The 12,473-nt window shown below is 36.2% G+C and overlaps 4 protein-coding genes across 4 annotated transcripts; 2 read left to right on the plus strand and 2 right to left on the minus strand.

Annotated features, from left to right (window-relative positions):
* The first annotated feature begins 1,585 nt into the window (after positions 1-1,585).
* LOC104735542 (gibberellin-regulated protein 4) lies at positions 1,586-3,313 on the plus strand. The gene is made up of 4 exons (XM_010455351.3): positions 1,586-2,083; positions 2,272-2,313; positions 2,443-2,476; positions 2,897-3,313. The coding sequence occupies exons 1-4, from the start codon at positions 2,018-2,020 to the stop codon at positions 3,076-3,078; spliced, it is 324 nt and encodes a 107-aa protein (XP_010453653.1). The 5' UTR covers positions 1,586-2,017; the 3' UTR covers positions 3,079-3,313.
* Positions 3,314-4,406: 1,093 nt separating this feature from the next.
* LOC104735543 (amino acid transporter AVT1J) lies at positions 4,407-7,357 on the plus strand. Its single transcript, XM_010455352.2, has 3 exons — positions 4,407-5,004; positions 6,031-6,641; positions 6,726-7,357. The coding sequence occupies exons 1-3, from the start codon at positions 4,857-4,859 to the stop codon at positions 7,242-7,244; spliced, it is 1,278 nt and encodes a 425-aa protein (XP_010453654.2). The 5' UTR covers positions 4,407-4,856; the 3' UTR covers positions 7,245-7,357.
* A 228-nt stretch (positions 7,358-7,585) lies between these two features.
* Positions 7,586-10,114, minus strand: LOC104735544 (ATP-dependent zinc metalloprotease FTSH 6, chloroplastic). The gene is made up of 5 exons (XM_010455353.3): positions 9,402-10,114; positions 8,779-9,319; positions 8,379-8,692; positions 8,057-8,297; positions 7,586-7,980 (listed from the first exon to the last, which is right to left on the minus strand). Exons 1-5 carry the CDS (start codon positions 10,013-10,015, stop codon positions 7,639-7,641), a joined length of 2,052 nt encoding a protein of 683 aa, XP_010453655.1. The 5' UTR covers positions 10,016-10,114; the 3' UTR covers positions 7,586-7,638.
* A 694-nt stretch (positions 10,115-10,808) lies between these two features.
* LOC104735545 (uncharacterized) lies at positions 10,809-12,448 on the minus strand. The gene is made up of 2 exons (XM_019234285.2): positions 11,910-12,448; positions 10,809-11,827 (listed from the first exon to the last, which is right to left on the minus strand). The coding sequence occupies exon 2, from the start codon at positions 11,723-11,725 to the stop codon at positions 11,012-11,014; it is 714 nt and encodes a 237-aa protein (XP_019089830.2). The 5' UTR covers positions 11,726-11,827; positions 11,910-12,448; the 3' UTR covers positions 10,809-11,011.
* Positions 12,449-12,473: the final 25 nt, after the last annotated feature.

Raw genomic sequence — 12,473 nt, forward strand, 5'->3', positions numbered from 1 at the left:
TTTCTTTCAAGGATCTATATCTCATATCTATATGCATGTGTTTGAACAACTTGCACATGATCTAATATACTTTTTTTTTTTTTGGACAGTAACTAATCAATATCCATGTGATCCCTCACATGCTTTCAAATCTTCTTATGAACAAAATTTTGATTTTATTTTTCAATGTTTCCTCTTAAAATGGTCCTACGGTCCGTGCTTTGCCGTGCCGTACTCCGACCCTACAAGTTTCTTATATTAACCCTTGTAATCAATTTTTGTGTCATACCAATTATTTAACAACTCTTTAAGTTTGAAAATAAAGTATTACTTCAAATAGATAAGGGGAATCATCAGTAAGCTAAAAATGTCTTCTAAATAAATAGGTGTGTTTGGCCTTCAAAAACAAATTCAAACTTATATATATTAATAGATGTTAAGTTGAATTCTAATAGCTAGATTTTTCACTGTTTCTAGCTAGACTATCACCAAGCTTATTCATTGTCATGTCATGTCTAACAAGTTCTCTATCTTTTTATAAATTTCGATAATCCTATACATTATACAATAACAAACGTAAAGTCTTGTTTCTCACCAATTGATAAGGCGAAATAATTTTTCAGTTTCACTTTTTTTTTCATCAAATATACTTATTAGGATTATCTTGGGTAAAAATGACTTTATGAAGTTAACATTTTCTATCAAAACCAAAAAATATCCCAATGTTCCCTCCCTCCTTTTCTCCGAGTAGATCGACTCAGAAACAATAATTGGGTGAGAGCATGTGGAACTGGCTAGCTGCACATGCCCTTCTCTTTTTTTCCTTTTCATACTTTTTAGTTTTTTTTGTTTTTTTCGTTTACTCAAAAAAACTTGATTAGATTTTGATATTTAAACAGTAGACAATTATACAAGTTGGGATGTGTATGCGCATTAATGTATGTGTGCACGCATATATACGTTTCTAGTTTGTTGCATATGTGTTTTCAAGTTGCTTATCATTTCATTAATCGTGATTTTTTTCTTTCATTTACCAACTTGATTTGCCTAGTGGTGGAGTACTTACCTGTGTTTTTTAAGGTTCCATCCCTGCAGTTTGTTTTACATATACACTCTACCACGAGTTTTTTTTGTTCATCTATAGATTTGATGCTTGATTGACGCATAAAAAAACAAACAAAAAATCAATCAATCTGATAGACCCTGATTAATAGCAGCGGATCTAGATCTGGTTTCTTCTCTGAAAAAAAAAAGACATAGAAGAATTAAGAGTCTTGCATTTATCTTGACTATATTATGTAACTTTATCTACGCTAATCATGATCCGTCAACCAAGCAATGGTATAAATAATTAAGAGACTATATAGTATAGTATAGTATGATTGTGATTATAATTTACAGTTGGGACCGTTGGTCATATCTAACTCCCGTCTCCTTCTTCAATGCACCGTCCTTATTTTTTTTGTTGAATTATACAACGTCAATTATATCATTTATAACTCTGATAATATATCTGTGGTTTAAAAACGTTTCGTCTTTTACAAAATCCCACCAAGCAAGCACCCAATTTAAAGTCACGAATTAAGTTTTTAGTTTCGTTTTCTATGATAAAATGAAAATGTAAAACTATATCTAAAAGTTCTTAAATTCTCATAAAAGTCTTTAAAAAAAAAAAAGATAAAACTTTTCAAAATATTTCGTAATATATTATATAAGCTTTGTTAAACCATGTGCGAACCATCCAACCACAGCTTACCAATATAGCAAGTAATAGAAATGGGGACTAAAATTGGATTTGGAGGCATACGTGGCGTAATGTAACTAGAGCAATACGGTAATAACGATACGTCTTGCCACAGGGAATAACTGATACGAGCAACTGTGTGTATATATATAGCTTATATGCAACATCATAGGGTCCTCAACCAAAACTGCTCCTCTTCAGGACACTTCTTTTGTAAACCTCAAACAAAAAAGATACCAAAACTAGTTTGAGCGATCTAGAGGAGTGTTTGGTTCTTTTGGATTAACGAAGAAAATGGCAAAGTCATGCGGAGCTATCTTCCTCTTGGCCCTCATTGTTCTCTCCTTGCTTCAAACCATGGTAACATCTCGATTTTTTCTTCTTTTTTTCAATGCTTGAAAAAACTGGAGATAAATATATATGATTTCTCTCCTTATTAACAAGATTTGAGATAATGTGGGTTCGATTGTTCTACTTTTGGTTGTAATTGGTCTTGTTTACCGTTTTATGAAATTAATTATTACTGTCTTTTTTTGTTGGATTTTTAGGTGATGGCCAATGGATATAATTATCCAATAAAGTTTGACCCAGTAAGTTTTAATGTTGAAACCGACCAATAAAAAATACCTTTTAAACTATAGTATATTTAATACCTAATATTATCTATTAACTAAACAAAAAGTGTTTAATTAATCTACATTTTTTGGTTAATTTTTCAGAAACGTTACAGACAAGGAAGCCTGAAAATTACCCGTAAGTGTTTTTCTTCACAGCTTATTCTCAAAACAAAGAATTAAAATCTAAACACGTAACTTCTGAAAACAGATATTAAGTATTTTATTGTGTATTAAAAATAGGAAAGTAAGTACAAATTTCAGTTCTATATTATTGTCGAACTAGTTGAAAGTGGTGTTTTGGTCTCTCAGATCCATTATGGGTATTGACTAAATTACCCCCTGAACGATGGTTATAGAGTCAAAGCGAACCCATTGTGTCCTTCTTGAGACCCACAAAACAGTAGAAAAAGTCGTAAACATGTCCCCCTGCTTTTGGCATCATTTTTTTACGTTTCTTTTTCACTAGATTCTCTTGTTTTATTTATTATTGAGTTGAGTGGTAAAATAAATATTTTACTGACTGGGTTATTGAAAACTGTTTGTGATGAATGACCAGAATGCCCATCGGAATGCGATAGGAGGTGTAAACAGACACAGTACCACAAAGCCTGCATTACGTTCTGCAACAAGTGCTGCAGGAAGTGTCTCTGTGTGCCTCCGGGTTATTATGGGAACAAACAAGTTTGCGGTTGCTACAACAACTGGAAAACTCAAGAGGGTGGACCTAAATGCCCTTGAAATTATCTCCCCTTACTTCACTTTCCACTATCGTATCGTTCCTTTTTATAATAAAAATTTGGACGATAACTAAAACAGATGAAAATCTGTTTTTTAATTTTCTTTTCTAAAAAGTATTTTGTGTTTCAATCTTATTATATTTCTGATGTTGTAATATTATGTCACTCCTTTTGGGATTTTGTCCTAAATCCTTGAAAAAAATGAGAGTGGCCTATGAATGATATTTTATTGAATATTTTGGTGTTTCTTGTGTTTTTTTTTTCTGAGTCGAATGCTTAAAAATCGAAAATACTTTTGAAGGCAAAACAAATAACACTATCTTTTCAGAAAAAAGAACGCATATAGAAAGTGAGACGTTTGGGTCTCTCGGCCCATTCTTAAAAAGCCCATTAATGATACTTGAACGCTTATTACGAAACCACGTGTTCCTATCTATCTACGCGATGGCGTTTTGCCTTTATCTTTTTTTTTTTTTCTTTTCTAAAAAAGATTTATGGTTTTAAAATTTTGCTACAATCTTGAGAATCTTCTCTGCGACACGGGCGTGGGCACTGGGCACGACAATGATATATTACAATCGGTGCACTGATATGAACCACAAACTTAAAGATATCTTTTACTAGTTCATTACCGTACATCTTAATAAATACTCTTCATGCCTGGAAGTATATTAACATATGACGTTTGGAGTACAACGTAATGTTATAAGTTAATTAGCAGCCTTGACTCAATTTGGCTCTCTTTAGGTTAGACAGCTTCACATGCATTTTGAGCGGTGATCTTGAAGAAGATATGTACCTGCACAACATGGGGAATTGACAGGCAACGAGTAATCTTCTTTTCTAAAGAACCTATTCTGTTAGCTGTAATAGTTTTTTTTTATTTCGAATGGAAACGTGCAAGACAACTGTGAAAACATACAGAAATATATAAATATTGAACGTACATTGCTAACGTACATTTATATATATTATGTAGTCATTAATATTGTTTAGAAATGTACGTTCTGCAGAGTCTGGAACTTCTCCACTCGAAACTTATATATGACCTAAAACTAACATATGATAGTGATTTACACCAAATCGAGACAATTCATACTTATTTACTTATTAGACTTGGGGTTCACTTGCTTGTCAGATGTTTTTTTCACAAAACAAAACAACGACAAAAACATGTGGCTATTCATGTGCTCCAGACTCTTTCAACAGATTATTGACATGATATGCACTACCTTTAGACCATGTATTTTTTTATTAAATTCAATCATTTTTTACTAAAAGGAGGATTTGATACTTGCATTCTCTCTATCTATGTTAAATATGCATGGATTTTTTTTTTTTTTAAAAAAATTTCTCAATTATATTCCAACAACCAAATATTTTGTATGACAACTCTAATGGTAGATTTAGTATAAATGGTTATAAAAAAAATTGCACTTAAGATTTCAATTTGTTTCTGAAAATCCCCTTTACAAATATTTAATTGGTCAATAAACATTTAATAGAATATTGCCAAACTGTCACACTAATTTCGTGCATATCATGGTGAATACTGCACAAACATCGACTCTAATCATTGATGTAATCGCATATTTCGGCTCGAGTAAATTATTAATACTGTCACTATATAAATATATTGCCTATCGAGTCTTTCTTTATTTTTTGACTTAAAACTTCTCTCTATCTATCTCCTTCGGCGCCTCTCGATCTCTCCGTCTCTCCCTATCTGGTTGTCTCTTCGACATCGAAAGAGCAGCAGAGTCAAAGACTAAAACAATTATGAGCGAAGAGAAAGATATCATGTCGGAGCCATTCATCGTAAAGAATATTGATGATGATGAAGAAGCAACGCTTGATGATTATTATAATTCACAGGGCAACACTTCTTTCTCCAAGACTTGTTTCCATGGCATTAACGCTTTATCAGGTTTCATTTCCTTTTCCTAAATGATTTTATCTCTTTTTTTTTTCCTTTTTGACTTATTCAGCACTTCCTTCTTCTTATCCCCAAGCTCCATAACTCACGGACAAAGATCCAACTCTTAGCTTATCCACACATATATACACATAGAAATAATCTAGAGAAACCTATATATAGCTATATTCTATTTAATTTCTAGATGTTTTTAACACAAGATTTTGACTTTATCTTGTATCTAGATTGGTGTGGATTTCATTCCCATCTTTTTATATTGTTCATAGTTTTCTCCAGCTTTTTTTTTGGTTATTGATGATATTTGCGTTAGACAAACCAAGTTCTAGTTAAATTCCAATTGTTTTTATTTTTCTCTTAATCTAGATTCAAATGTTATAATTTTTGATGGTGTAGGAAAGGTAAAGCTAAACAACCAAAAAGATGTTCCTTTGTTGTCTTTTAAGGTTAGGAACTTAGGTTGGTAGTGGTACCGTTTACCTGAAATTAATACACACAAATAATTTGGCAAAGTTCCTTTTGTTCTCTTTGATATAGGCATTCATCGATCACCCCCACTGGCGTATTGCTTTAATTATGAATGGGTCTATTAAAGGAGGCCACTATCGTTGTGTGTTTAAATGATTCTATTTCTATACCAAACTAGATACTTTTTAGTTTATACTAAATAAACTAAAAGTTAAACTAGTAATTTAGTTTTACACACGTCTAGCCAGCACATGATTATGCCATTTTCATCATATTCTATACGGACAAAAGAAGCTTAAGTCCGTATCTAGATAATAATATAAAAACAAACCAAAATTCACTATCTAGATACAACGTGTCTCCTAACCATCCTAGCACATCAACAACACGTCTTCCCTTTTCAAGTTGTATTCTTCTTCTACAAATCACTTTAAAATCAAATATCTTATCTTGATATCGATATAGACCACAATTCTCTACTTTGCGTAAAACGTGTGCATTAGCGTTTTAAACAAAATATTAGTTCTTGTAATCATTTTTAACTTTCTTTAGGTGTGGGTATATTATCGGTACCTTATGCTTTAGCATCCGGGGGATGGCTAAGTTTGATCATACTCTTCACCGTAGCAATCACAACTTTCTATAGTGCCATTCTCATTAAAAGATGTATGGACATGGATCCACTTCTTCGATCATACCCGGACATTGGTTACAAAGCCTTTGGAAACACAGGACGTGTTGTCGTCTCCATCTTCATGAACCTCGAGCTTTACCTAGTGGCGACTAGTTTCTTGATCCTAGAAGGGGACAACCTTAACAAGCTCTTCTCAAACGTTGGATTCAACTTCATGGGTTTTGAATTCCATGGCAAGCAAATGTTCATCGTCCTTGTAGCTCTCATTATTCTTCCCTCGGTTTGGTTAGACAATATGAGGATTCTTTCTTATATTTCCGCTAGTGGCGTCTTCGCGTCCGGGTTGATTCTTGCTTCTATCTTTTGGGTTGGAGCTTTTGAAGGAGTAGGGTTCAAGAACAAGAACTCAGTGGTCTTTCGTCCTAATGGAGTCGCTACTTCTGTGAGCTTATACGCGTTTTGTTACTGTGCTCACCCGGTGTTCCCAACGCTATACACTTCCATGAAGAACAAACGCCAATTCTCAAACGTAAGGTTTATTTAAAAGCACTCTCAAAACTTTTTACACTAAAAGCTCAGACTAATGATTTTGCCTTTTTTTTTATAAATGTAGGTTATGGTTATATGTTTCACAATATGCACATTCATATATGCATCGGTGGCAGTATTGGGATACTTAATGTATGGAACAAATGTTGACTCACAGATAACGTTGAATCTTCCTACGGATAAGCTTAGTTCAAAAGCGGCGATATGGACTACATTGGTGAACCCAATAGCTAAGTTTGCTCTCATGGTTACGCCTATTATCGACGCAATGAGAAGCCGGTTTTCTAGGTTTTTGCCTAACAAAAGAGCGTCCCGTTTCTTACTGAGTACGATGCTGGTTGCTAGCAATGTGATTGTGGCATTGCTTCTTCCCTTCTTCGGTGATCTTATGAGTCTTGTTGGAGCATTCTTGAGCGCATCCGCATCGGTTATATTGCCATGTTTGTGTTACTTAAAGATCTCTGGGAAGTACCGAAGACTCGGGTTCGAAACACTGGTTCTCATTGGTATTACACTAACCGGTGTCTTGGTTGTGATAACTGGAACTTACAAAGCGGTTAAGGACATTTTTGGCCGATTCTGAAATCCGAATAGGTTAGGTCTAGGTCTAGCCTAAAGAATATTTGGTTAGGAAGAAATGTGTAATACTTAAACGATATTATTATTTTATTTACTTCGACCATATCTATTTTTTCACTCATTTGTATTATAAGCTAACGAAGGTGTTGTTCCTTCCTGAACCAGATGTGGTATCTGGACGCTGATACATGTTGTTGTCCTTTAGTGACAATTAAGAACATGAACTGGATTAGGTGTCTCGATGAGTATTACACTAACCGGTGTCTTTGTTGGGATAACCGGAACTTACAAAGTGGTTAAGGACATTTTTGGCCGATTTTGAAAATCCGAATAGGTTACAGAAAATTTGTAATACTAAAACGATATTATTATTTTATTTACTTCGACCGTTTATATTTTTACACACTAACCAAGTCTCTGATTCGAACTCTATCATCGGTATTTAACGGTTGATCAGTATACTCAGACAAAATTGCTCGGAACTCGTCTCCTGTTAAGGTCTCCTTCTCCAACAAATCATCGACAAGTTTGTCTATGGCTTCTCTGTGATTCCTCACATGATTCTTCGCGATCTCGTAAGCGTCACCGATTATTTTCTTCACGCACGAATCAATTTCCTCCGCGAGTTTCTCGGACATTGAGTTCCTAGCGAGCATGCGTAAAACTACGTCGTTTTGCTTAACCGCTGGGTCGGTTAGTGCCCATGGACCAATCTCCGACATACCAAACATCGTCACCATCTGAACCCAAAAAAACCATTAGAAAATCCCACCGGTTATTTCTGGTTTAGAATATTTGTTTTTTTAATTACTACACCTGTCTTGCGATCTGAGTGACTTGCTGTAGATCGCCGGCGGCTCCGGTGGTTATCTCCGGTTCCCCGAAGATTACATCCTCCGCGGCTCTCCCTCCTAGTCCTCCGACGATTCTAGCGAACAACTGCTTTCTTGACACCAATGTAGGATCTTCTCCCGGCAAGAACCAAGTAAGACCACGTGCTTGACCTCTAGGAACCAAAGTAACTTTCTGAACCGGATCGTGACCCTCCGTCAAAGTCCTAATCGGCATCGAAACCGGTTAATCTCTGACTAAACCGGAGAAATGAAAATTAAAAACATGAAATTGAACTGGAACTTACGCACAAATAGCGTGTCCTATTTCATGGTACGCTACAATGGCTTTGCTTTTACCGTCGATCATCTTCGTCCCTTCCATTCCGGCCACAATCCGATCGATCGAGTCGTCAATCTCTTTAAGGGTAATCTGGTTTTGTCCTCTTCTTCCAGCGAGAATCGCGGCTTCGTTCATAAGATTCGCCAGGTCAGCTCCACTGAAGCCTGGAGTTCTTAGGGCAATTACGCTCAAAGACACTTCCTTGTCAAGTTTCTTGCCTTTGCTGTGAACTTTTAAAATCTCCTCTCTTCCTCTTATATCCGGTAAACCAACGGAAACCTGTTTTAAACCATGTTTGCATTATATCAAACCGGTCCAGTTTAATCATTCATTGGTTCGATCTATGGATAAACCAACATACATACCTGTCTATCGAATCTTCCTGGTCGGAGCAAAGCAGAGTCTAGAATCTCCGGCCGGTTCGTTGCACCGATCACAATCACTCCGGTATTCCCTGTAAACCCATCCATTTCGGTTAAAATCTGGTTTAACGTCTGTTCACGTTCGTCGTTTCCTCCTCCTATACCGGTTCCTCTCATTCTCCCGACAGCATCAATCTCATCAATGAACACTAAACAAGGTGAATTGGCCTTTGCCTTGTTGAACAAGTCTCTAACCCTAGAAGCTCCTACACCAACAAACATCTCTATGAACTCCGAGCCGGACAATGAGAAAAACGGAACACCGGCTTCTCCGGCTATTGCCTTGGCCAACAGAGTCTTTCCGGTTCCTGGCTGTCCGGTCAACAAGACGCCTTTCGGGATTTTAGCCCCCAGAGCTGAGAATTTCTCTGGGGTTCTTAAGAATTCAACGATCTCTTCAAAGTCTTGCTTTGCTTCGTCTACTCCAGCTACATCCTCGAACGTTATCCCTGTGTTTGGTTCCATCTCAAACTTAGCTTTGCTTCTGTTACAAGAAAACATACATTAAGATCTCAATCTTAGGTTTATTTTATTTTTTAAAATTGATTATGAATGTTTTTACTTACCTTCCAAGACCAAAAGGCAAATTAGGTCCACCAGGCGTTCTTCTTAAAGAAGATGTTAAAAGGAGAGAGCCAAGTAAGATAAAAGGAAACCCATAATTCACCAAGAAATTGAGCAAGAAGGCTCCCCAGTTCACATCCATGGGATGAGCAGCGAAATCGACGTTCTTCTCCTTCATCTCCCTCACCAGATCGACTGGTAAACCGGGAAGGTTAACCCTAACCCTCTGGGTCTTTCCTAATGCTGGACTGGAGATCTCCGCGATGGCAACGGTCCCGTTCTCGAACAAGTCAACTTTCTTCACTTCATTCTCTTTCAGATGCTGCAGGAATCTCGAGTACGACATTCTATTGGAATTGGCTTCGATGGGAGCTTCTGGTTCAGCTTTTGCCGGGTGAGCAAGAAAAGTTCCTAGAGAAGACGTAAACCCCAAGGCAGTCAAACTCAGTAGAGCTCTTTTGGTGAGTTTATGGTCTAAAGTTTGGGGTTTGAGACTAGGGTTGTGACTGGATTTGGATAAATGAGTCGGTTTTTGAAACTCTTGGTACTTCTTATTACAAGTTGGGATGTTAGAAAGAGGGAGAGACAAAGATGATGATGATGATGCCATTTTCATCAAGCTTAATCGTCAAAGACTCAAAGGCTACTAATTTCTGAGCATAAAATTTGGTCTTCTGATATTTAAGTTGATAGGTGTGTTCGAGATTGTTATATAAACAAAAAAGGTGATGATGAGTCATGACTAAAACGAAGAGGATGTTTCTAGTTTCTTTTGTCTTTTCTCTGGAACATATAAATGTCTTCTTGAATGATCCAGAGATTGTCTACTACGGAACCAAAAGAATCTATATATCACAATCCACATACTAGAAACATCTTGGATGTGAGATTTGATGTAATCGTTGTCCAACCTTTAATCTTTTCCAATCTCCTTTTTTATTTTTCTTTTACTTAAACTAACTTAACCATACACTTGGAGGGGAAACAGGCAAATGGAGTTTCATAATAGTCTCTCTATGGCCCCATTGTGTCTTAGACTCAAGGCTGGCCCTTGGAAAAAATCACTTTCAAACATTTAAGACCTTGATTTAGTTATTAGTTTTATAGACCGTTCCATTAGAACTAGTGTCCTAGTCTCCTAGTCCTAGATATCATATATGTAACACTATTCCTCCCAGTTGGGCAACCAACCATGGAGTCATTATTAATTTAATGTATGGTTGGAAAAAAAGAAAATTCCCAACCAGATCATAGATCATATACTATACCATAAGCATACAGAAATGCCAGAATCCAGAGCATACACAAGGATTTGAAACCACTACCATGAAAGCCAAAGAAACAGAATCAAGAGACCAAATTAATCATTATTCTTTCCTAGTAAGTATAAACTATTTTTCTCTGCAATATCCTCTAAATGTAAAGCTTTTATTTAAACACATGGAGATTTAAACATATATTAGTTTGTGTAAGAAGTTGTTGTGAAAGAAAAAAAAACACTAAACCCAAAAGAGCAAAAGTTGTTTATAAGCTAATCATCATCGTCATCATCATCATCATACCCCTGTAATGATCATTATCTTTACTTCAAAAAGACTGAACCTTTTCTGCTTCATTTCTTGACCTTCCTTTGCTGCAGTTGCTGCTTCTTAGGTCCAGGAACCTCTAATCTCCCAACCGAACACCCGCATTTCGCCCGAAAAACCAGCACGGCTCTTCCATTAGGTGGAGCCATCTTCTTCAGCTCTGCCTCTAGCTCACGGTGGTGATCACGAGGCAACTCAAACAACCCTTTCTTGCTAACACTCTTCCCACTGTTGCTGCTCTTAACACAATCCTCAGTCTCTAACTGAATGTCAAACTCAGCATTCGCTTTCCTAAGCCCTTTACAATTGGGTTTCCCACATCTATGACGACTACACAAGAGTATAACAATCATCCAAGCAGATAAAGCAGTGCATGAGATGCTCAAAGCTATCAAACCATAGACAATAGGATCAGGGTTACGCAAGATCTCTTCTTTGACTAAACAAGAAAGCTCTGAGAAGATCTCGAGAGATTTGACAGTGATGAATTTGATGTAAGGGAAGATCAAGAACCCGGAAGATGTGATCACAGCGATCAAGATCAAAACATCGATTGCAGCTGATCTAGATCCGTCACAGCAGACTGAGAAACTTGAAGAACAGCTCGATGATGATGATGAGGATGATGATCTCTTGTTGATGCTTCTTGAGTGTTTTGAATGATGATGATTGAAATCTGCAGAGTGAGCCATGTTTGGAGATTGGTCTATGAGTGAGATTGAGTTCTGGAAATATACCATCTCAGAGAAAGTTGAATCCTTTTTTTTTTTTTTTGAGAGAGAGGAAACAGATCAAATCTAATTCGATCTCTCTTAATCAAGAACAATTCCAGACTCTGATTCCTAGAATCACACCAAATCGATCAAACACAATAAAAATCAAAACTTTAAAAACAGATCGAGTTTGATGATATCTGGAACGAACCTGATTGGATTGGACTGGACTGGGTTCAATCTGATCGAAATCAATTGAACCCTTAAAACGGAAATGAAAATTTCGAAATCAGATCAATCCATCAAACTTTTCAAAAACTTCAACTTCACAATTCAAAATAGGAGGAAGAAGCTGAAACGTGATAAGGAGAGAAGTAAGAGACAACGTAAATGGAGGGTTTGGAAACTACAACATCACCATAGAATAAAAAGCAAAGAGGAAAAAATAATCTGGAGTTTGGGAATTGTATATGTAAAAAAGGAAAAATTAGATCGTGTTCGTCAACATGATGATGATGATTTTGAAGTGTGTTTTTTTGTTGTTTCTGTCTTTATGGTCCAAATTGGGTGTGATCGTGTTGTGTAAGAAGAGAAGAGCGGAGGTCACACACACGCGTTAAGATTATGTTATGTGTGCGGAGTTAAACAAAACTCTATGGTTCGTGCATGTATGTGTCTCCATGACTCCAAAGTACAATAAAAAAAAAATCTAAGTGTTATTCATTTTTTTAATAATATGTTAGATACTTTGTTGATTTCGTGGGTCACTACTGCA

This window comes from Camelina sativa, chromosome 13 (genome assembly GCF_030686135.1).
Source record: "Camelina sativa cultivar CO46 ecotype springtype chromosome 13, ASM3068613v1".
Lineage (NCBI taxonomy): Eukaryota > Viridiplantae > Streptophyta > Magnoliopsida > Brassicales > Brassicaceae > Camelina > Camelina sativa.

Excerpts from the sequence above, each read along its gene's own strand:
- LOC104735542 (XM_010455351.3), top strand. The coding sequence starts at position 2,018 with ATGGCAAAGTCATGCGGAGCTATCTTCCTCTTGGCCCTCATTGTTCTC. Across the intron at positions 2,084-2,271 it reads TCTCCTTGCTTCAAACCATG|GTGATGGCCAATGGATATAA; the intron begins GTAACATCTCGA and ends TTGGATTTTTAG. Across the intron at positions 2,477-2,896 it reads AGGAAGCCTGAAAATTACCC|AATGCCCATCGGAATGCGAT; the intron begins GTAAGTGTTTTT and ends ATGAATGACCAG.
- LOC104735543 (XM_010455352.2), top strand. The coding sequence starts at position 4,857 with ATGAGCGAAGAGAAAGATATCATGTCGGAGCCATTCATCGTAAAGAAT. Across the intron at positions 5,005-6,030 it reads TGGCATTAACGCTTTATCAG|GTGTGGGTATATTATCGGTA; the intron begins GTTTCATTTCCT and ends AACTTTCTTTAG. Across the intron at positions 6,642-6,725 it reads ACAAACGCCAATTCTCAAAC|GTTATGGTTATATGTTTCAC; the intron begins GTAAGGTTTATT and ends TTATAAATGTAG.
- LOC104735544 (XM_010455353.3), bottom strand. The coding sequence starts at position 10,015 with ATGAAAATGGCATCATCATCATCATCTTTGTCTCTCCCTCTTTCTAAC. Across the intron at positions 8,693-8,778 it reads CAGGAAGATTCGATAGACAG|GTTTCCGTTGGTTTACCGGA; the intron begins GTATGTATGTTG and ends GGTTTAAAACAG. Across the intron at positions 8,298-8,378 it reads ATAGGACACGCTATTTGTGC|GACTTTGACGGAGGGTCACG; the intron begins GTAAGTTCCAGT and ends GATGCCGATTAG.
- LOC104735545 (XM_019234285.2), bottom strand. The coding sequence starts at position 11,725 with ATGGTATATTTCCAGAACTCAATCTCACTCATAGACCAATCTCCAAAC.